At 37.8% G+C, this 21,445-nt stretch overlaps 7 protein-coding genes and 3 long non-coding RNA genes across 14 annotated transcripts in view; 7 read left to right on the forward strand and 3 right to left on the reverse strand.

Moving 5' to 3' along the window:
- Positions 1–21,445, forward strand: part of LOC108096647 (potassium channel subfamily T member 2) — an 80,099-nt gene that overhangs the window by 26,190 nt on the left and 32,464 nt on the right.
- On the reverse strand, positions 5,591–7,371 carry LOC108096648. Its single transcript, XM_017198412.1, has 2 exons — positions 6,445–7,371; positions 5,591–6,035 (listed from the first exon to the last, which is right to left on the reverse strand). Exons 1-2 carry the CDS (start codon positions 7,369–7,371, stop codon positions 5,877–5,879), a joined length of 1,086 nt encoding a protein of 361 aa, XP_017053901.1. The 3' UTR covers positions 5,591–5,876.
- On the reverse strand, positions 8,737–9,636 carry LOC108096651. The gene is made up of 2 exons (XM_017198416.1): positions 9,567–9,636; positions 8,737–9,192 (listed from the first exon to the last, which is right to left on the reverse strand). Exons 1-2 carry the CDS (start codon positions 9,634–9,636, stop codon positions 8,831–8,833), a joined length of 432 nt encoding a protein of 143 aa, XP_017053905.1. The 3' UTR covers positions 8,737–8,830.
- On the forward strand, positions 13,067–13,722 carry LOC108096654 (splicing factor U2af large subunit B). 2 transcript variants are annotated; one of them, XM_017198421.2, is made up of 2 exons: positions 13,067–13,433; positions 13,492–13,722. In XM_017198421.2, exon 1 carries the CDS (start codon positions 13,168–13,170, stop codon positions 13,378–13,380), a length of 213 nt encoding a protein of 70 aa, XP_017053910.1. In that variant the 5' UTR covers positions 13,067–13,167; the 3' UTR covers positions 13,381–13,433; positions 13,492–13,722. The 2 variants fall into 2 exon arrangements, with proteins under 2 accessions (XP_017053910.1, XP_017053909.1); XM_017198420.2 differs by having other exon boundaries at positions 13,067–13,360; positions 13,470–13,722.
- Positions 14,085–14,751, forward strand: LOC108096656. Of its 2 annotated transcripts, none has more exons than XM_017198423.2 (2): positions 14,085–14,420; positions 14,479–14,751. In XM_017198423.2, exon 1 carries the CDS (start codon positions 14,225–14,227, stop codon positions 14,357–14,359), a length of 135 nt encoding a protein of 44 aa, XP_017053912.1. In that variant the 5' UTR covers positions 14,085–14,224; the 3' UTR covers positions 14,360–14,420; positions 14,479–14,751. The 2 variants fall into 2 exon arrangements, with proteins under 2 accessions (XP_017053912.1, XP_017053913.1); XM_017198424.2 differs by having other exon boundaries at positions 14,482–14,751.
- LOC108096655 lies at positions 14,687–15,438 on the forward strand. Its single transcript, XM_017198422.2, has one exon. The coding sequence runs from the start codon at positions 14,692–14,694 to the stop codon at positions 14,884–14,886; it is 195 nt and encodes a 64-aa protein (XP_017053911.1). The 5' UTR covers positions 14,687–14,691; the 3' UTR covers positions 14,887–15,438.
- LOC108096652 (putative OVARIAN TUMOR DOMAIN-containing deubiquitinating enzyme 8) lies at positions 15,517–16,508 on the reverse strand. The gene is made up of 2 exons (XM_017198419.1): positions 15,897–16,508; positions 15,517–15,843 (listed from the first exon to the last, which is right to left on the reverse strand). Exon 1 carries the CDS (start codon positions 16,361–16,363, stop codon positions 16,013–16,015), a length of 351 nt encoding a protein of 116 aa, XP_017053908.1. The 5' UTR covers positions 16,364–16,508; the 3' UTR covers positions 15,517–15,843; positions 15,897–16,012.
- Positions 16,810–17,567, forward strand: LOC108096660. Its single transcript, XR_001771724.2, has 2 exons — positions 16,810–17,060; positions 17,122–17,567. It is a non-coding gene; the product is annotated as an uncharacterized LOC108096660 (long non-coding RNA).
- On the forward strand, positions 17,654–18,402 carry LOC108096659. Of its 3 annotated transcripts, XR_001771723.2 has the most exons (3): positions 17,715–17,887; positions 17,947–18,078; positions 18,137–18,402. It is a non-coding gene; the product is annotated as an uncharacterized LOC108096659 (long non-coding RNA). The 3 variants fall into 3 exon arrangements; XR_001771721.2 differs by having other exon boundaries at positions 17,654–17,887; positions 17,947–18,402; XR_001771722.2 differs by having other exon boundaries at positions 17,654–17,887; positions 17,973–18,402.
- LOC108096658 lies at positions 18,535–19,172 on the forward strand. The gene is made up of 2 exons (XR_001771720.2): positions 18,535–18,898; positions 18,983–19,172. It is a non-coding gene; the product is annotated as an uncharacterized LOC108096658 (long non-coding RNA).

Below are 21,445 nucleotides of genomic sequence, written 5' to 3' on the forward strand. Positions count from 1 at the left end.
GTATCCCCTGCCTTTCGGAGTGGCATTCAAGTGGCACGTAGCGACAACACAGCGGATTCGAACCGAACAGAGCGCACACAAAGCGATTTCTCAATTTAAAGTCATTTTGCGTTTTCCCAGCGAACGTTTCGCCGGGAAAAGTGTCCCCTGTCCTGTACTGCTGTACATGCTGCATACTGCATACTGCATCCTTTGCCAGGACTTGCTCTCTATCCCTTGGTGACACATTTTTACCGTTGCCAAGCAACGCATTGCATTTTTATACGAGTTGCCCCATCGAAAACCTCCGCCGGAAAAGTGGGATCCTGCTACACACCATCTTGTTTGCTAATCGCCCAACTGCAGCAGGGTTTCCTGCTCTGTTTCGCTTGGTTTCGTTAGATATTCCCGGGGAGTCTCGAATTTCAGCAGCTCCGCAATGTCGGGCGAAATGGGTTTCGATTGGATTTGACAAACGTATGCAAAGTGTGCAAGTTGTAACAGCAAAGTGCCGTCGAAGTATTTGGGTTAGACACTCAGCTGTAATCGTATCTCGCCCCGGCTTGTTGTTGCTCGAGTTTGTCGGTATGGGATCCAAACATCAAACATCCCATCGGGTAACGAACACTTTGACAAAGTAGCGAAAACCCAAAACAAAGGAGATACTGAGCTGAAAATTCCTTTAAGCAGCACTTCAAGCGAATTTATTTTTAGAGAAGCCAACGGAATTTGCATATTTAAGGAGCACTAGTCAACTCTGAACTTTAATAATTTGGATGGGAAATGCTTTTCGTGTCTTTCCACCCAACTTCCCTTTATAAATTTAATAAACAGCCCATATCAAAAGTCCATTATCATTTTACCCAGTAATTAAGAAAGTCACATCAACGCTGTTTTTTTGGGGGAAGGGGAAAAACTTGTTGCTCGGGGGATCCTTTTAAGTGAAAACTTTCAGACAAGCTGGCAACATTCAAATCGAATCGATATTCCCCCTCTCGCACATATTAATTAAAGTTTGTTAATGCATTGCCATGGCAAGCGTGTAAAAGTTACAACGAAAATTGAAAACTTTTCTCGCAATTGAAAGTTGTTTAAACATTCATAAGCTTTCCATTTGCCCTTTCCCGCGGGGTTCCCGAGTGGACCTGCCCCCAGTGCGGTGGCAACTCGAATAAACTCGTATAAAAGTAACTAAACTAAACGCAACTGGAGCCAAATGGCCCGCTTGTGAAACGGTCAGTCGCCACTTGGCTAGTACCATGCCAATTATTATGAGCCCAGTTAGGAAACACCAAAATGGGAAGGCGAATCCCCGGCAATCAATAAAAGCCCTTCTGACAGCTAACGTGCTCAATTGAGTGTCGGAAATTTGGTAACCGAAAGCGTGAAATGCCAGCCAGCCAACAATGCAGAAGCATTTTGGCCAAGTTAACACCGACCCAGTCGCATTGTTGCAGTGGTTGCGGTGCGCAGTGTGGCGCTTTAATTACTCGAGACGCTCCTTCGGCTCCTTTGTGAATTCGGTCAGGCCGTCAGGACGCAGGACCCCAGAAACGTGGCAGCAATTAAAGTAAGTGGCGCCATTTTCCTTTCACGCTGCCATTGCCATTTCTTTTCGGCCGAGAAGTGGTCCATCCACTTCCCTTTCACCTTTCACCCCTCGCTCCCCGCGAGCATTAATTTCCGCTGACAAACTGGGAAAACAGCATAGTTTCCACGTTGGCGACATTTTTCATAATTGCCCCCACTCAAAGGCCAAGTTTTTATTATTTATTTTGCAGGTTCCTTAGCATAATGCTGTAAGATCGTAAGGGCTTGTTTTATTAATGCGATAACTAAGCTGCGTTCTTTTTGTGAGAGCCTGAAACTATAAAAAAAGTTTAAACTTTTACTGTAAATAATTTTTACTAATATATTGCACTAAAAAGAGCATTACCAAATTCGTTTCGAGATTTATCTCCTATATTTTTTGTGTCAAGAGCCTGAGGGTTTTTATGATTAATGAGTTCAACCTTTTTTGCTTCCCTTAAAATAGTGTCACAATTTATGGGCCAAAAGCTAAGTAAAGCCAGGGATTTGCTTGTGGGAAACTCAAGGTAAACTTGATTTACATAAAAAAGTGAACTCTCCAAAAAATATACCTACAAAAACTGGAAGCTAAAAGAGAAATCAAATTGCCCTGTGGCTTTGACTAATCTTAAAGATTAAACTTTCCTAATATATTGCTTCTGACTCCGAAAATTTAAATCAATTGCCACTTCTTTTGTGCCCACACTTAATTCAATTAGAGACACTTCAATGGCATTTCCTCTGTATTTCTGTTTTTCATCAAGTTTGAAAAGAAAATAATCAAAGCAAAAGCCAAGCCTGTAATTACTCACAGCAAAACAAACACCCATAGAGACAAATAAGTGTAATTTGCTAGAATAATGTTGTGTAATTTTTGAATTCTGTTGGAAAATTGCCCACCCCATTGGCTTTGCGGTGTGAAAATGCCAACACGGCAAGAGAAATTCCGACTTAAGAACCAAACAACAAAATACCAGTAACTACCAGTGAAAACAATGGAAATGGGAAAATAAATTGAAACGAAATGATTTCTCTGTGGCTTCTCTATCGTCATTGGTCCTTGGGTCCCCTGGCGGCATCTAACTGGTCCTTTGGTCCCTCGGTCCTTTTTGCTCAATTTCCTTAGCCAGCGTCTCCGTTTGGCATTTTGATCTTTAAAAATTGCTTTGAACTTTTGGCATAAAAAATCGTGGCCAGATAGCTGATGCTGAAGAGCAGGAGCTCCCAAGATAAACTTATATGTTCGGCGCTGATGGGGAAAGTTCCTTGGCTTGTTTGGGGCTTTTCTCTCCTTCAAGCTGAAAACTTTCCCATATACCAAGTGTGTAAACTGTCGAGGCAGCAGCTGCTGTACTGTGTGTGTGTGTGTGTGTGTGTTGGCCATAAATTCAATTTCCAAAACGGGGACACAAAAGCCAAGTCTCATGTTGCATGTGTGCGAGGTGACTTGATGTCGCGTTTTTTCACACTTGCAAAGTGCAACAAAACTAATAATCGAAGAAATTTTGTTACCTTTACGGCGTCGGCGTTTAGAGCCATTTTCAGTGTAGCAGGTATTGATTTTCGTTTGGGGCTGTGTTCTATATTTAGCAGCTGGATGCCAGGTCGTTTGCAGGAGATTAAGCGCTTGACTCGGGCCAAAACGAATTAATTAAACATATTATAGAGGTTTACTTCATATTCGGGCACTTTGCCTGCATCCAGCCGATAGAATGGCTGAATTTAATCAGCACTCAGTTTTGCAAAATTAAATTATTGTGGCTGCAGTCGAGGCGGAGACAAGTGGCCAATGGAAAATAGCAAATGGCGAGTGGCGAGCGGCAAGTGGCAAGTGGCAAGTGGCCAGGGCTAAGTGGCACAAAAGATGGCAAAATTGCTGGCTGGCACGCATTTGAACTTAAGAAATGGCCGCCAACCGACGACTCCTCTCTCAACGGGTGTTCTTTCATTCTTGGCTCCGTGCTGCTCCCTTTATTGTTTGCAAAATATCTTGGCCATAATTTCGTTTAGCAGACAAAATGTTTCAGTCGTTCCCAGCACACTTGAGTCAATGCGGATCCGGCAATAGTTTTCCCCCAGAGCATCCATTTTTATATATTATCTCCTTTGCAGCACGAGCGGAGAAAACAATAAATATTAACAGGAGTCCAAGGAAAGCAGCTTTAATACATATACATACACAACATCAACCAGCAACTGACCAAATATACTTAACAACTAACTGATAAATAAACAAATACCTAATCCAACTGAGCGGACCAAAATCGCGGAAATACTTCTAAGCTGCAGAAATCAATGTGAGACTTGTGCTTGTAAACAAATCGAAGACCAAACAGTATCGGTTATACATATTAAGCCTAGGAACATTTACTATAAGACTACCAACTAAGTGTACATATGACCAGAAGGAATACAAACTTGGTAAAAGCTTTAAATTAGTTAACTAAGAAAGGAGTGGAGCAAAACCGAAATCCAAAAATTTTGCTGTCAATTCTCGTGTGTAAAGTGTAACTGAACGTGTAAACTTTAGACTGTGCTGTAAACATATTCAACCTATTTATATAGACTCTAAACTAACTAATCCATATACAATATATTATTGTCGGGAAAAAAGCATTTAGGCCGCTTTCAGGTAACTTATAACTTAAACAACAAATCGCAATACACAAAACAATCTTTCCTGGGAGCTTTCCTTGCTGTGCTTTTTGTAGATCTGTCTATCAGTGTTCCTTATGCATTTACGTATATGTGACTGCCTCTGTGTCCTTGCCTGTGTGTCCTGTGTATCCTGTGAGTTCCTAGCACGATTTAGCCATCCTGCGAGTGTCCTGCCGCAAGATGAGCAGCAGCAACTTGGACGATGTGCCCAGTGGCAGTGGCAACAATGACAACAACAACAGCGACAACAACAACAATAATAATAATAACAATAGCAACCAAAACGGAGGCAGCAACAATTGCAGCCGTTTTACTAGCATTCGCAACTACAAGTTAGCTAATTGGTTTTCACAAGTAAGTTTTGTGTATCCTTTAATTTTTGCTTACCTTCGGTTTCATTTCACTTTTCATCCATTCGGTGTTCAGTTTTCCATTTTCCATTTTCAGTTTACAGTTTTCCGTTTTCGTTTCTCATTTTTGTTTGCTCGAGAATTTTTACACCACACCGGCATGGCTTTCATTCGTGGCAAATCAAATTAAAATGTTCTCTCTTTGGCAAAATACACACAATGACACACTGGGAACACACCTACACAAAATAATAATAAAGTTCTTTGTTGTCGCTGGATGTGGGCGGAAAATACCCTGGAATGCTATTGACTTCCGGTGGAACTACTTATCAACAGAAAAACAAAGAATTGTGAACATTAGAAATAAACTATTAGGAGGTAGGGAAATACAAAAGATTTATTTAAATTAAATGAATTATGGGTACAAGCATTACTAAATTATAATTGGAAAAATTGAAATTCAATATGATTGAATCAACTCTATATGCCGATTAAAATTATTCCATTTTCTTAGCACTGTTTTAGATTATAGCGTTTGAGCATAAAAATAAATTTTTTAAAACTTTAGTAAGCTTTAATTACTTATTTAATCTTTTAAATCTATGCAACACACAGAACAAAGAGCAATCAACCTATTAGCTATTAGCTATTAGCATTATAAATTAATTATAAGGATGATATTTCCAAAGTCATAATTAAATTAAATGTGAATAATGGTAGAAACGAAAAGAAATTAACATTGCAATAATGGGATAATGGGATTTTAATGTACTTAATTCATTTCTCTCCTTTTATCTTTGCATATGCAAAACACAATTAGCATAATTTTCTGTATGCACTACTTTTGATTTTTTTTTGGATAAGTTTTATTCCAAGAACCACTCAGTATACATTATATGCTCATTCTAACATAAATTTAAAGAACTTAAACTTCTTTAAAACTAATCAACTTAAAACTCAGCAACTTTATTGGGACACTTTATGCACAATCTCAATACGAGGTAGTTTTATCTCCGATCTAATTTTACCCACTTTTATGCCAACCAGTGTGCAAGGACAACCAATCCTTCCTTGTCATCATCGCCAAGTCAATCATCATTGTACACAGCTCCTTGGTTTTGTGGCTCTGGATTTGGATGCATTGTAGTTGATTTTTCCCATTATATATTTACTGAGTACATATATGTAAATGTTTGTATTGGTTCCAGTTGTGCATGTGCCTTGGTTTCTGCTTTGTGCTCGCAGGTCAGACAAACTCTTGTGCATGGGATAATACACTCATAGAATCAGGGGATTTGGTTTGAATGCAGTTTCGACTGTCTATGGCTTGATTTTGTTGTAGTCGCCTTGCAGCCAACAAATTGTGAACAACGTCGACTTGGCAAAGAGTGCTAGAGTCAGCTTTCGGTCAAAGTTGAAAACGTTGAGAAAGACGACACGCTTGGGATGCAGGGCCAAATTTAAGGTGAACATGGAGAGCTGAAATCGGAGTTCAAACAGAATGCTTAGAACACTCTAAGAAGTTCGAGCAAACTTCATTCTAGTTCGGAGTAATTTTGATTAAAGAAGCAATGCTTTTTTTCTGTGATAAGTTGAAATTCTTAATTTGTGCGATGCGGGCGAATTTATGAATTGTTGAAGGTAGAAATGCCAGGCGGGTAAAGTAAACTTGCAATATCCAAAAGTGTGGCATCTTTGCTAAAATTTTTGTCATTTAATACCAATCAATAAAATCAGTATCAAATATTACAAATAATTTTCATCCATTTATTCACAACTTTAACCGGCTGTGATGTTTTCAAAAAGGTGTTTGTGTTAATGTCTGGTTTAATAAATGTTTTTGCAACTAGATAAATCAATTAAATGATTTAAAATTGTCAATACTCACTAGCCTGTCCATCCGATTTGTCTCTCGAAGAATTCGCTGTGAGTCTGCTCTTTGGGCTCCAAAAACTTCAGCAATGTCTGTGGCATAAAGCAGATTAATGGCATCTAAAATATAGCTCGTAACCACGAACGCTTTCATGGATAGATTTAAATCAATAGAATCCGGGGCAGCAATCATCTGGAATATCTCGTAGCCAAATGTGATCTGAAACCAACTTTTGCAGGCCAAAACGGCGACCGAAAGGTGTCCAAACTCAAAGTTTACTTGGCTACATAGTTTTAATAACTTTGCGTATAGTTTAAGGCAGTGTCTCATTTTCTTGAGACGATATGTTTGCCTCGATGTAGTCAAAAGCAAAGTCATATCATCATTTATCAGCTTATGGATGCGACAAACCTGCCACACAAAGCAGTAAAAAGCAAGTACTTCGCCAAGTAGCATGTTGTAAACCAGCCAATAAGATCCCACATTCAGATAAAAATAGTTGGGTAGAATTCTTTTAAGGTAGAGGGGATAGAAAAGATGAATCCTGATCAGGGTAATCCAAGCGAACACTAGTTTAAATGTAAATTTGCGTGTTAATAAAGATCCACTTGGCTTTCCAGCAAAGTATTTCTGCTCCATTTTGATTAGGCCACTGGCCAACTTGCGAACACCTTGACTTTTTTGCCAACAGGATTGCATACAAAAGGCGGAAGTTGCTCCCATCGTGAGAACGGTCACACTAACTCTCAAATCACCAACGGAATTATATAGCATTCGACCCACGGCCAAAACACATAGTGCATGGTGGATAAGGCAGTACATTTTAAGTTTCCAATTGGTCCGAAACCGATTTTTATTTGAGTTGAAATAGTAATTGTTAAGTCCATTGAGAGCCGTAAATTTTGTTAGTAAGCTGTAGAACTTTAAACTGGTTAAAGCCATTTTTGAAACTAGCAGAATGCACGGGTTCCCCTGGCTATTTTATAGGCTCTAGGCCAGGCCAATTAGGCCTTATTTATAGTTTTGCATTTAATCAATGGGGAAGCGATAAATGGGTCATCGGGGGGTCATTAGTTGTGGTTGAAAAATTGTCAGTTGGCATTTCACAGGACATGGGTAATCAATTACTGCCCATCAAAGAAGTGGTTTATTGCAAAGTGCTTTCCTCTTGAATATTCACTTCATTAAAGTGACCAAATTACCAGTAGGTACTTGTAATTCCTGAAAGCTGAAATTAAAATACCTCCCACCACAGAAGCGTAAAAAAAGATGAAAAGGCAACGGCAGATATGACTTTCAATGTGGATAAATCAAATACAGAGTGAGTCCAGAAAGCCCAATAACGCCACTGACACTCACAAAGACCTTTTGTGTGGCGAACTATAATAAAAGTATGGATGGATAAAGGTCCTCGGGGGCGCTCTTCGGTGGCACCACCTCCGCATCCTGCTGCTGGGCAATCAATACTGCTTTTTAATGAAGAAATAAAAGCGGAATGTCCACTTGTGTTGTTCGGACAGTGTCGTAAAAATTGTCTACATTTTTATTACGTATCTGGCGGTTGGGGCAAGAGTCACATTCAGGCCATGCCAAGGACCATGAAAAGATTGTATCCTGTCTGCCATACGTCTGTGGGTCCTTTCCTGGCTACTCCTCGCTGGAGGAGGCGGTGTCCTCCGATCGGAGGGCTAATGGTCTCCAGGACTAAGGACACGCACCAGCGCCCAAACGCGTGCTGAGCTGGAAAATATTCTCTTTTGTGGTCGGGAAAATCACCTAAGCCACCACCAACCAACCAACGCCGTTCCAAATTTCACCAGCGACAAGTGTTTATTTTGGCATTTCGCAGGGGCTGTATTTTCTTTTTTTCCCTATATTTTTTTTTTTTTTTGCCTGGTCAGCGCTTGACAACGCACTCAACCCGATGGAGAAGAGCTGTGGGCCCAACCTCGATTCCTTTTTGGCAGGGGAGAGTCCTTTGTTGGCCTAATGATTATTGCTTTCCCTTCGCTTTTTTCGGTTCCTGCATCGGCATTGTATCGCATATTGTTCGTCCATTCCCAACGCTTTTTTACGATGATTTTCAATGGGCGTGAAAATACTTTTTTTTTTGTTGGGGGAAAGCAAAAAACCGAATGCTGCCCTCGGCTTGATAGGAGTTTTATGTTATTTAAATGATTTGCTAATTTGAGAGAGCTTATGGGCTCCGCACTAAAACGCTCCATAAACAATCCTAATTAGATGGTTATTCAGCTCTTAAGAATTTGTTTTAAAGCTTCTGTAAGAGGAAAAGCATATTAAACTAAATTAGGCGTTTAAAAATGTTTGTATTAGTATTCAAGATTGGATATATTAAAAAAAATATAATTGCAGAGGAGTTATCTTCTTATTGTTTCTTTAATTAGCATATTTCTTTGATAGTATATACCCTCGTTCTGCGAGTTCTTCTAGGTCTTCTAGTTTCTCTGGTTGAGTATAAATCATCTATAGTTGTTGTATTAGGCTGCTCAGTTGTTGTTTTTATTTCAGCCACGGTTGTTCCACAAGTTGTCATAGGTGTGGGTGTGGGTTTGGGTTTAGGTTTTGGCTTCGGTTTTGTGACCTTCTTAAGGCAATGCTGCTGACATTCTTTTTTGCTGTAACCATCCATGCACTGAAGAGCCTCCTTGCATTTGCCATCCCTGAGAACCCAAAGAGTACGCAGTGGATCGCACATTGCCCGATCTTTTATTATGGCCACTGGCAAAGTACAGTAGTTAACGCCTACAATTAACAAGGACAGATAAATATAATCTTAAAGAAATCCATCTAACCTGGTTTTCTACAGCACATCACAATAACCAAAAAACTTATAAACAAAAACACAACTGCCGCGTATTTCATAGCAACGTTAACTGACTAAAGAACTTACATCAACTTTTATGACACCTGTGAAATTGAAATTCTTAAGGCTTTTAAATATTATAAAAAGTTTAGTGGAACAAATGATTTTTGTTCATGACAAAACAAAAGAAAATTTTGCATGGGAAACAAACCGGGTTTGTTGTTATTGTTATGTTTTGTTAAGCTTTTTGTTTCTAAATTAAACTAAAATTAAGAAGAACAGACAAATAGAATCTTAAAGAAATCTATCTTACCTGGTTTTCTATAGCACATCACAATAATCGAAAAACTTATAAACAAAAACACAACTGCCGCGTATTTCATAGCAACGTTAACTGACTAAAGAACTTACATCAACTTTTATGACATCTGTGAAATTGCAATTTTTTAAGCTTTAAATATTATAAAAAGTATGATTTTTGTTCATGACAAAACATTTGGCATGGGAAACAAAACGCGTTTGTTGTTATTATTATTTTTTGTTATGCTTTTTGTTTCTAAATAAAAAGGGATTATAAATGGTTGGATTTTATTTTAATTTGAAATTCCATTTGGTCAGTGTAAAATGTCATTAGTACTAATAGGGTCATTCTTAAATTTAATCGCTTGATGATGAACTGCCTTTTATGATGGGGAATTTACTTTCATTTCTTTCTTTTTCTTCTAAAACCTCCCTGCAATTTTCCTTACAGCTTTGTCATTCTTGGCTATAATAAATGTTATGGATTACATGTGCAGCTGGTTCGGTATTAGAATACATATTTGTTTGCCTAAAATTACGATTTAAAGAGAATTTCTAATGGGGAACAAACAGATTAAATTTAAAGTAGCTAAATAAATTTATATAAATTTCAGTAACAAAGATAAATGTTCAAAACTTTTTGAACTGTTTTAATTTGTTTTACTAATTTAAGTAAGCCTAGGCCCTCGAAGATCAGATTCATTTTCTTTAACTAAAAAAACTTTTTCTGTGGCTTAAATTGTCTTTAGGCTCATTGCTTAAATACCTTAAATTCGTGAAACTGCAATTAGTCAAACCAAACGGTCTACGAAGGCCAGCTAATAATGGTGCAAAGAATTTGTTTTTATTTCGTTCATCAATAGAAATCAGAGGGTGATGCGGGACTTTCCCTTACTTTTGTTGGCTTTTATAATTAGGTTTCGACTACGCAATCATTTAGAGTGTTTGGAGTACTGGGGCAGACGGCGCGACAATTTCTTTGGAGCAAAACAAATTTATGCAAATTTCGATTAATTTCTTTTTGACACAAGCGGGCGCTTTGAGTCTGTAATGCTCATTAAGATGGGAATTCGCTGGCTAATTAAACGGAAATCTCGAGCTGATGATTAGGGAATCGGAGGTATAACCAGCGACTATATATATTTGCAAGCCAGCTGATTGCAGGCGATCAATCAATCAATTTGCCAACGAATTTTGCCGTTGGCCTTGTGCATAAGGAATTTCAAAGTAATGAGAGCTGCAGCTTTAAACTCCATGGAAATTTGGCTTACCCACAGCACTTCCGCCGTTTCCTTTCCTTTCCAAGGACACTCTGTTTTTCGCCTTCGAAGGGACATAGCAGCCAGCATAGAATGCGGTTCATATTTCAATTTCCGGAATGGAGAGAGCATTTCAGCTTTTTAGCTTTGAGCCCTCCGTTTGCGGACTGTTGCCAGTTTGTTGCTGCCTTCTGTCAGTTGGAAAGTTCTCCGCATTCCGCACTTTTTGCTCAAAATTCCATTTCACTTTAGATTTGATTGATACTACGGAAGTTGGTTTGCGCCCTCGAGCGTTTGGTCCTCTATTTGATTTAGTTTTGCCATTAGTTTGCTTTTGTAATCTCGGGATTGCCGGGATTAAGTGTGGTGTTCTTTCTTAAGCTTTTGGACTAACATTCCACTGGGTATAACAGAATTAATAATTTGTCTTCTCTGATTGCTGCTGCATTTGGGGTCTTTTGTCCTATTAGAGTTTATTTCGGTTTATTAAGTAAAATTGAGTTATTAAAACTTTTCTTAGAACTTTTATAATTAAAAAAACGAGTTGATTTAGCTTGAGTGCACATTCAAAATTCTTTTATTTACAACTCGTATTAAAAACTCTTGTTAAATAATTTAATTTTAATTTATTAATACTTCCCTGTGTTTGTGTAAATATTGTGTTGCTTTGCCAGTAAGAAAGCTCCCTAAAACAAGCACACACCCAAAAAAAAAAAAACTTCAGAAAACAATTCACAAATTAATTTGAAAACTCACTGTGCTTTTACCATACGCTTCATAATAACTCATGCTTTTGCTAACAATAAAAACTGAATTCAATCAAAAAACCAATACGAAATGCTTTACAAAATTATTAAAACAATTTGTGGAAAAAAACAACAATCAATTAAAACTCCCCCGACAACAATAATTGAACCTTTGTGCACAATAACGCTGCGAAATTCGCCGGACAAATCAACCCGCTAAACAAACAACAATTGGAACCGCAATCGAAATTATTTCTGCAAATCAACTCGTCATAACATCCGCCCACCACCCACAAACCAACCAAATAACCAACCAAAAACCGAAAACCGAAAACTGAAAACCCCCCGCAGAATGTCAATGTTCTTCTTTCGATTGCATAACCTTCAGCGCGCCGAGGAAAACAAGCGCAAGAAGCGCGTGGAGCAGCAGCGGCAACAACAACGCCAACGGCGGGGGGCCAAGGTCTTCAAGTGTGTCAGCGACTCCACCGGCCACCTGACCTTGGCCCCCTCGCGCCTCTTCGAGCGGACGCCCATGAGTCCCTCGGACAGTCTGGACGAGATCGCGCTCCAAATCCCCAGGTGAGTGGGCCTCAAATTGTGAGCGAGCCCAAATATCCACTCTTCGAAATTAGGCATCCCTAATAAATGGACAAATCAGCACTAAATCTCAATTTTTAATGGGTTACATATAAAAAATTAAGTGTTTATTAATCTTAATCTTAAAGAATATTAGGAGTAGTTTAAAATTGTATCAAACATTGACAAAAATATTTTTATAATTTAACCAATTAAACAAAATGGTTATAAGAGGTTAATGGTTGTAACGGTTATTAGTTTTTAGTATTTATATAAATTCAAAAGCTTTGCTTAACCAATAGCTTCTTTACTACTTCAACTACTTCTTTATTTATCAGAATCGAAGCAAAAAAGCCAAATGCCAAATAAGTCTAAAAACAACTTGTGGAGGTAAAAAATAAAAGCCCCTAAATGTAATTGTGAGCTGATCCCTTTGTTCCAATAAACCTATTTAATACACATGTTTTAAATTAAATTAATTCACACATGGAATGTATCCTTTTGTATTATAAATCGCAATCCAAATCAAAGTTGTAACAATAACAATTCGATAAAATGTGGTGAATGGTTTATTTTCCACGTGTGCAATGTTGCAATTCGCCAAAAGAAGATTGTGACAAGTAGTTTTCGTGAAGGAAAAGAATTTCTGTGGCTTACCTCGCCTTTTTGGTTTTGCCTGGTGTTGAGTGACATCGAAAACTGGAAAACTGTTTCGGTTGTGTGGTTTATGTGTAAATAGGCCCTAAGCAATTTCACAAGTCTGTTTACAAAATGTGGCAAAGTCAAGGAAGACTTACAAAAGAATTCCTAAATAAATATTTATCGTAGTGCAACGAAGAGTTCCATTAAACTAATTAACGGCATTTCCAATTTATTAACCTCAAAGCAGGCTGCGATGTTTTGTTTTTAGGTTTTTAGTTTCAGAAAATTGTTTAGTTCATTGCAAAACTCAGATTCAAAATTTTTAAGTCTTCAAAATTGTTCCATTTTTTTTTTTTAAACCGGCTTAACTTTATTTTAATCCTTCAAAATGCGGATGCTTTGCGACAGGCTTTCCGCCTTGACCGCAGGAGCGATGGTCGGGATTTGGTATGCCAAGAACTTCCCCGTCGAAAAGAATGAGGATTCGGGCAAGGATGCCAAGGGCAAAGACAAGGGAAAGGACAAGGATAAGGGGAAGGATGATAAGAAGGGCAAGGACCAGGACAAGGGAAAGGAGAAAGGCAAGGAGAAGGAAAAATAAAGTGGCTTAACTGGCGGGAACCAGTGCTACTTTTAGCAGATTCGAAACGATACGTATGTGCAGTCCTTTTATCACTATTTCTTTTATAGTTACTGGTAAACAACGTTCTAGGCACGATCAAAATTCAATTCTTGACGACGCAATCAACAAGAGAAGGGCAAAATGAATGACCGCTGAACGCTTAGGATTTATCTTCTAATTTGCTTCTGAAAACGCTTTTATTAATATGCTTCCTTTTATCTATTACTTTATTTGGAGTCCACCAGCTGGTTTATTTTGAAGGTCGTGTGCAAAATTTGGCCTTTTAATAAAGTTACGTATCATATCGAAGTCAACTTTAAATTTTGCTCTTTCATTTTGGTCCAAAGATACCAATTTAAGACACGAACATTTGACCTTTCCTGGCGGTAAGGATACCCCAACTAATTCACATTTCCTTCGCAGCATCTGTAGTCTTTGTTGTGCCACATGCGACACAATTACGTGGCAATTTCAATAAGAGCCGCCAATGGAGGTGGTATAATCGTGCTTTAATTTCGCATTTTCACAGCCCAGGGAAACACGTAATCCCAGCTAATTAAATTGCCCCTTTGGAATCTTTCTGTTAATTGAGTACGCGGCAAACCCAATAACTCTAATTGTGCGGAAAGCACTTGAAAGCAGGCTGTGAGATTTCGGTTAGAGTGCTTTGGAATTTCGAGCAGGGACATTTTTCAGTAATTCGTCTCGGCCGCACCAGTATACTTCCATGAATCAACAAAATTTCGAAATTTAGTAAATTTAAAATTAACCTGCTGCTTCGAGGTGAATCCCGAGTTTTTATTTGGAAGCCTTTAACTACACCATGCATTTGATGTGCGAGCGATTGTCTTCGATTTTTGCGGGCGTCTTAGTGGGCTTGTGGTACGCAAAAACCTTCCCCGATGAAGACCCCAAGGACAGCAAGGGCAAGGATAAGGGCAAGGACAAGAAGAAATAGGCGATATAGCTTCTCTACCTTTCCACACAATCCCAGCAAAAATCGGCAACCCTGGTTTGCGGTGTGTTTTAATTAGCATTTTTATTCATAAACGCATAATAGATAATTTCTTTGATCAGTAGTCGCGCCAGAAACTTCAAACCCATTTAACGACCTGTCAACCATGAAGCTTTGACTTAGCTCAGTACTTAATCGGCTTTACAACAGGAATATCAACCTTTTCGGTTTGCACAAAATTTTTCTTTACCGTGTTCGGTTTTTATTCAACATCCGCGGCGAGTAAGCTAAATTTCGGTCTAAATTGTGGCGAATCCTTTCGAGCTTTTGGAGCCATGCCCTGTTGTAAGCGAACGGAGGTCCGGAGGGTTTGTCGGCCGATGCCGTCGCTCCTTGCCCGACTTAATTGTACTCCGTGCAACCGCGTCCTGTTCTTCGTGATCGGAGTTGGACTGGGCGTGCTCTTTGTGCGCAACAAGGACGATAAGTCGGGAGACAAGAAGAAGGACAGTGGCAAGGGCAAGAAGTAGGACCGTTAACTTTCTGCCACGGTTGGTAGTCTCAAGTTCCCCTGGCAACCCTGACAATAGCTAATCGAAGTTGTTATCGAAATCGAACCATCTCCAACCATCTTCAATCAAGGACCCAAAAAAAATTACCGGCAGCCTGGTATTAAGCATTCAAGACAAATGCCATTTGATAAGTTTGTCCGCGGAAGAATTGATTCATTAGGAAATTTCTCAGTTGATAAATTTGTCAATTGAACATTTACCTTCGTTCAAGACGGATTTCTTCGATTGATACATTCTCTATGCCTCTGTTGATAGAATTGTTAATTGGTGCTATACACGACATTCGCCCTGGACTTCCCACCATTTAACTTGGAATGCAAACGCTCTAATCCATGGTCATTATTGGACGGGTGGCATAATGGTTCAGGAAATGGAAAATGGACAATAAATTATTCAGCGAAGAAATTAATCTGCATATTAAATTAAAACATGTACTGCTTCTGAACAATTTAATAAATTTTGTTAATTCTAAAACTAAATACATAAAAAATAAATAAGTACTAAAAGCAATCCAAAGACCGAATTTAGAATGATAGAATTTACCACTCTTAAGGCCCAAATAATTAAAAAAAATAAAAAAAATAAATATTGCATTGATAGATTTTTATTAGGCAATTTTAATATCTACGATTTTGACGTTTTAGCTATTTAATACTCCTCATGTTTAATTTACAAACATTTTTGAAAAAGATTTCAAAAAGCAGTTCCTTATTAAATTCGAATTTATATTTTTTTTTGACGAATGACTTGATAAAAAGCCTTTTAAACGTACAACTTTTATAAGATTTTTTTAAGCCGCGACTGTGAAAAGAACTGCAATTGATCTCAACATAACGAATTCTATATTTGTTGTCTTCAAATCTGCTGATAAGATTGGTCATCAATATTTTGCGAAGTCGCGTCTTCTTTATGGATCTGAAAGATTTGGGTAAAGAACTAGATTGTTAAAGAAAAAGCAAGAGGCTCACCAATAGAAATTTTGAAGTTGTACTTGAAATTTTGTTATTGTGAAAATGATTTGATGGAGATACGAATTTTAAGAAAAGTTTCCCGATTCCCGACATCTCCGTGTTCAGCGAGAAAGTTACTTGCCGCCCTTATCCTTGTCCTTGCCCTTGTTGTCCTTGTCCTTGTCCTTCTTGTCTTTCTCTTTCTTATCCTTGTCGGCCTTTTCCTTCTCCTTCTGCTGCTTCTCGCGCTCCTTAGCCTCCTTCTCCTTCTCCTTGGGCGACTTGTTGGCCTCCTCGGCCGCCTTCTTCGCCTCCTTCTTCATGTTGTCCCAATAGAGTCCGATTCCCACTCCGATCAGAAAGAAGAAGAACCGGTTGCAGGGAACACAGTTGATTTTCTGCAACAATGTGGGAGGAGGACGACATGGTGGCGGTGGTGGAGGACAACACCGCGGGGGCGGGGGACAGGTCTGCTTATCGCACATCTTCAACGGAGCTTTGATCGAATGTCCTGGTAATCAGGCGGTCCCTATAAAAACGTTTTGATTTTCCACCAAAATAATTTCAGAAAAATGATGTTAGCCGAATGGAGAATTTTGAGCAGTGAGGTCCACGTTGCCTATTGAAGTGAGTTGAATAACTGAAGTTGATTTCATACACTACTTTGCAGAAAAGAAACCTTTTCAGTTTTAATAAAGTTAGTTTTTAAATTCTTACGTTTGTCCTCAAGTGCAACTTAGTAATTTTGAAAATTAAATTCACATTTGTACAAAAACAGTTAAGTGCAAATTCAGAAAGTATTTTTCAATAAATTCATTTAAATTAGATTTTATAAAATCTATGTTATAGAAAATATTTTTTTATTTTTTGATTTTTTTTTTTTTTTTTACAGTCATCTTAAAACTTTAATCATCAATTTTTCTCACCGTAAATTTGCAAGTGAATGAACTAAAATTTAGATTAACAAGAAGTTTTTAAAGTCGATACTTCTTTGAAATCAATGTCAACTTAAAACACCTAATACAATATATTCGTTACATTAGTAGCTTTAGTTACTTTAACCCGTAAACTGTTCGAACTTTTTCTGTATCGGAGGTCCATATATTATGGACAACTCCTGGCTTCTAACCTTTATTGTCGGCATTATTGTGGGTTACTTGATAGGCAAAAACCAATAAAAAGGTAAGGCTATGGCTGCAAATTGTAGTAGGCTCTGTTAAAAGGTTCATTCCTTTTATCCTAGAAGCCTAACTCGGCTTTGCCTTTCAAGTCATTTAACCGAAATGGAGGTAGATCATCTGGTCACATTTGTAGTTGGATGTTTTCTGGGATACGTGTTTGCCAGAAATGCCTAGAAGAAGATGAATCAATAAAGAGTGAAAGGATATGAATTCATTAAAATACACCTTGAACTCATTGTACTAGTATCCCAATTCCTGCCAACTAGAACCTTAAATTTCAAAATTGTGGAGACTACTTATCTTCCGGGCTCAAGAGACGCAAATCCTTTCATATCTTTAAATTTGAAGAAGCAAAATGACTCACGTGATCTCTTTTGTCTTGGGCGTGATTATTGGAATGATGACCTGCCGAAGGTGCTAACTGCTTAATATGTTATCTAAATTAAATATTAAAATGACTAAAAAATCATAAAAATATAAAATAAAAAAACAAAAAGCTAAACATTTATTATAAACATGTATTGAATGTACGGTATGTTAAAATCGGAGCGTGAACATTTTACTTTTTTGAAAGCGATTTGATTTGAAATAATACAAGTTTTTCTAAAAAGTTGAGAAATGTATACAATCCACAATCCATACATCCTTGCAATTAATGTCAATTTAAAGCACCTCATCCAAAATTTTAGTTTCATTAGTTACATTAGTAACTTTATCCTGTAAACTAGTTCGGATTCTCCGGCCTAAATATTATGGATAACTCCGTGTTCCTTACATTTATTGTAGGCTGCATTGTGGGTTATTTGATAGGCCAGCACCGTTAAAAAGGTAAGACCAAGGCGACATTTTAAGTAGGCTGGGTTAAAAGGTTCATTATTTTTTCTTAGACGCATAACTCGGCTTTGCCTTTCAGGTTATGCATACAAATTGAAAACATTTAATCGAAATGGAGATAGATTGGCTGATCACATTTGTTGTTGGCTGCTTGGTGGGATACTTGTTGGCCAGGAATACCTAGAGTAAGATGAATCCTTAAAGAACTAACGGATCTCCTTTACAAATCTGAATTTGCCAAAGAACACCTTGAACGCTCGTGAACATCAAAATCTCTCCTGAAGTGCTAGCAATTTTTTTCTTGTGGAGTTTACTTATCTTTCGGGATCAAGAGTCGCAAATCCTTTCGGATTATCCCAATCCGAATTAAAGAAGCAAAATGAGCCACGTTATCTCATTTGCCTTGGGCGTGATTATTGGAATGATGTCCTGCCGAAAATGCTAACCCCTTAAAATGTTATCTAAATTTGCTTAATAATGCTTAATAAATATTAAAGCTTATAAAAAAAGTTCACCATTTATTATAAAAACTTATTGAAAGTGTTTCTTTTTTGCATAGGTGTTATAATCTGAGGATAAGTTGGCTTTTCTCAAAAGGCTGTAAACTTCTTTGCTAAGAACTCTGTTTGCTTTTGGAATTCTCAGTATTTGATTGAAAAAACTTTTTTTTTGTAAATATGGAGTGGATCTTGGTTTTTATTATTGGCTGTCTCGTCGGATATTTCATATCGAAGAATACGTAACGCTGAATTTTATTTAGCACTCGAATGTCCAAACATCTTGAATTAGTAAGCTTTGCTTTTGCTTTTCGTTATCTATGCTTCTGTCCAAAAATCATTTCTCTACCGACAGTCGGCTCGAAGAGTACATTAAGTGTACTCTAAAATTAACAAAATTTTCCGTTAAATTAACGCGGAGACTTTTATTAATTAAGAAATTATGCAGCGGTTCATAACATTCGTTGTTGGAGGAATTGTAGGTTTTCTCGTTGCCAAGAACACTCGCGTAAGTCTTTGAAGATTGTTGTTTTATTTTTTGTCGTATTATATTGCATCATAATATGTTGTATATATTTTATCCCCTCTGCAGTGAGAAAACATGGCGTATGTTATCTGCTTTGGGATGGGGATGGTTTTTGGGATGTTCGTTTGCCGACGTTGCGAGCCCTGATTCGACTATGAAGTAATGACCCCTTTAAAAGCGTAGCATTTTACATTATTCAAGATCTCAAGGGAATTTCTATTTAATATGGATAGAGAATAAACAAGCTGCAACACTTTGTTTTTGTTATTTATTTAATCTTATGGATGTAACTTGTTTCTTGCAGGTAATTAAACAAACCAATTGGTTACAATAAATTGAACATCTGATTGTAAGTAAACAACTACTATTTGTTGGTTTATTATAATTCAGTCGCTTAAGAGGATAAGTTAATTTTCATTAAAAAAGATCACTCTAAAATAATCAAGAAAATTTTTTTTTTTTTTTTTTTGTGCAGTTTTAAAAGTGTTTGTGTTTTCTAAACTTTTGTAGAAAAATCCAACCCTTTTTACTCATTTTTCACACCAAGGTCGCCAGGGATTAAATTCAAGTTCAATGCATTTATGACTGTGGGGAAACTTTCGCCGCCCTTCCATTTAATGGATGAAAAAACAAAGGCGGCCGCAATAAATACAAAACGTCAGGATCTGAGTTGGGTAAAAGTTGGCAAACTTAAAGGAAAGGTGAAAACTTTTCACTTCCTCTATCTTTTTTTGGGGCCAAGAAGGTTGGGGTTAAGCTAACTTTAAGGGCCACCAATTTGCCGATTCATATGTGGGAGTGCGCCGTCCTTTCGACCGTCTCCACCTGGGCATTCATTATGATTGATTATTGCGCAAATCCAGGGATAGATATGTATATATGTTAGACGTCGTCAGCCGCACAAAACGTTTAACAAATGAGAAGACAGACGACCGCCTGACACACAAATGAACTCGTTCGCCATTTCAATCAGTCTTTGGGCTCTTTGGGCCCCCTGGATCAAGCCGCAGCATCCGCATAAATAAATATTTTATGAACTTGGCAACAGCTCGCCCCATCCTGGATCCATTTCCAGTTGGGTTAGGCTCGAGTGCGTCGCTCCGCATAACTTACGGCCGGAATGTTTGTGGCAAGTCTTATCTGCGGAGCAAACAAAGGTTGATCCGAGTCCTCCAAACCCCAAACCCCAATACCCAAAACCCACTTCCCACGTTCTTCTTGCCAATGTTTTTCATCTGCGGTTAGGTAATTGGTTAAGGTGGCGCTCACAAGATTGACTCGCCTACCAAATGAAACGGTTGCCTTCCAGAATGATTGATGCCCCCCCCGATTGCCAGGATGCTTTATCTGGAGAGGGTTCCCCCTTTTTCGCCCCGAGGTTAAATTGCTTGGCCGTGCGGCTCGTGGCTCTTGGATTTATAGGCCAGGCCAACAGGTGGGGGCAACTCGAGTACCACTCACCTGGCCTTCAAAACTGAAGGCACCCTTCTCAACCTCCACTGATTGGTTGATTCCTGTGTTTTTTTCCAAGGAGCATTTTCCAGCATTCCTAATGCTAATTTGTCAATACAAAGTTTTAATTGAATTTTTGCTTCACATGTTGGCAGTTAATTAATACAGTTTACTGGCTAACAGCAGGAATTTGAATTCCTAAAAGTTTCTGTTAGTGAAAAGCTTTCGCTTAACAGTTTGCCCCCCAACGCTTTTCCTGCTTTCCCCAAGCTTTTCACTTCTCTCGGCGAGGATGAAAAATGCTCTCTCATTGGGAAAAACGTAAACAATAACGCTTGCCGGCATCTCAGCTGTTTGGCGCCTCCGATTTTCACCACTTTGGTGAGTTCCCGCATTTCCGTTTTTCCTTCCGAGTCTGCGCCACTTTCTTTTGCCGACTGGCGTCCTCGGCAGGACTTCAGTCCTTATCCCAGTGCCGAGGCAAGCGTATCTGAAACTGCCGTCTAAACGCTTCAACCGCGAGATATTTTCAAAACGTAACGCTCCAAAATTCATTTCAAAATTAGTTTCAAACAAAAGAATGCCAATAGAAAAGATTTAGTGAAAAGAAAAATAAAACTGCAAGTAATTTTAAAAATTAAAAAAAATAATGCAATATTCGGTAAAAAGAAAATAATTTATGTGTAATGTTAGAAATGATCAAAATTAAAAAAATCGATTCGAATCGTATTGTGAATAAATTAAATTAGATTAAGATCCCTTGAATGTTTATGAATGTGTGATATTTAAAACAAAATAATACACTTTTTAATAGTTCGTGAGAAAATAAATAATTGATTGAAATTGGAAATCGCATAAAAAAAAATCGCATATTAAATGGTTTCTTATAAAAAATTCTAAAATATCAAACACTGAAAATAAATAATTAAAATTTAAGTGACCATACAAAAAATTCTTGTACTGGTATAATATTGCCAGAAAGGTTTTAACTTTAAATAAATATAATTTAAATATATCTCAATACTTAAACATCAAAACAAATAAATAATAAATTTAACAGAAAAACTTTAATAAAAC

This window comes from Drosophila ficusphila, unplaced genomic scaffold (genome assembly GCF_018152265.1).
Source record: "Drosophila ficusphila isolate 14025-0441.05 unplaced genomic scaffold, ASM1815226v1 contig_414, whole genome shotgun sequence".
Taxonomy (NCBI): domain Eukaryota; kingdom Metazoa; phylum Arthropoda; class Insecta; order Diptera; family Drosophilidae; genus Drosophila; species Drosophila ficusphila.

What these genes read in the sequence shown, in the direction of transcription:
- LOC108096651 (XM_017198416.1), bottom strand. Translation starts at nt 9,636, where the DNA reads ATGAAATACGCGGCAGTTGTGTTTTTGTTTATAAGTTTTTCGATTATT. An exon ending in GATGTGCTATAGAAAACCAG is followed by an intron (nt 9,193 to 9,566) that starts GTAAGATAGATT and finishes TGTTAATTGTAG; the next exon opens with GCGTTAACTACTGTACTTTG.
- LOC108096654 (XM_017198420.2), top strand. Translation starts at nt 13,168, where the DNA reads ATGCGGATGCTTTGCGACAGGCTTTCCGCCTTGACCGCAGGAGCGATG. An exon ending in GGACAAGGGAAAGGAGAAAG is followed by an intron (nt 13,361 to 13,469) that starts GCAAGGAGAAGG and finishes TTTCTTTTATAG; the next exon opens with TTACTGGTAAACAACGTTCT.
- LOC108096652 (XM_017198419.1), bottom strand. Translation starts at nt 16,363, where the DNA reads ATGTGCGATAAGCAGACCTGTCCCCCGCCCCCGCGGTGTTGTCCTCCA.
- LOC108096655 (XM_017198422.2), top strand. Translation starts at nt 14,692, where the DNA reads ATGCCCTGTTGTAAGCGAACGGAGGTCCGGAGGGTTTGTCGGCCGATG.
- LOC108096648 (XM_017198412.1), bottom strand. Translation starts at nt 7,371, where the DNA reads ATGGCTTTAACCAGTTTAAAGTTCTACAGCTTACTAACAAAATTTACG. An exon ending in CAAATCGGATGGACAGGCTA is followed by an intron (nt 6,036 to 6,444) that starts GTGAGTATTGAC and finishes CTCCGATTTCAG; the next exon opens with CTCTCCATGTTCACCTTAAA.
- LOC108096656 (XM_017198423.2), top strand. Translation starts at nt 14,225, where the DNA reads ATGCATTTGATGTGCGAGCGATTGTCTTCGATTTTTGCGGGCGTCTTA.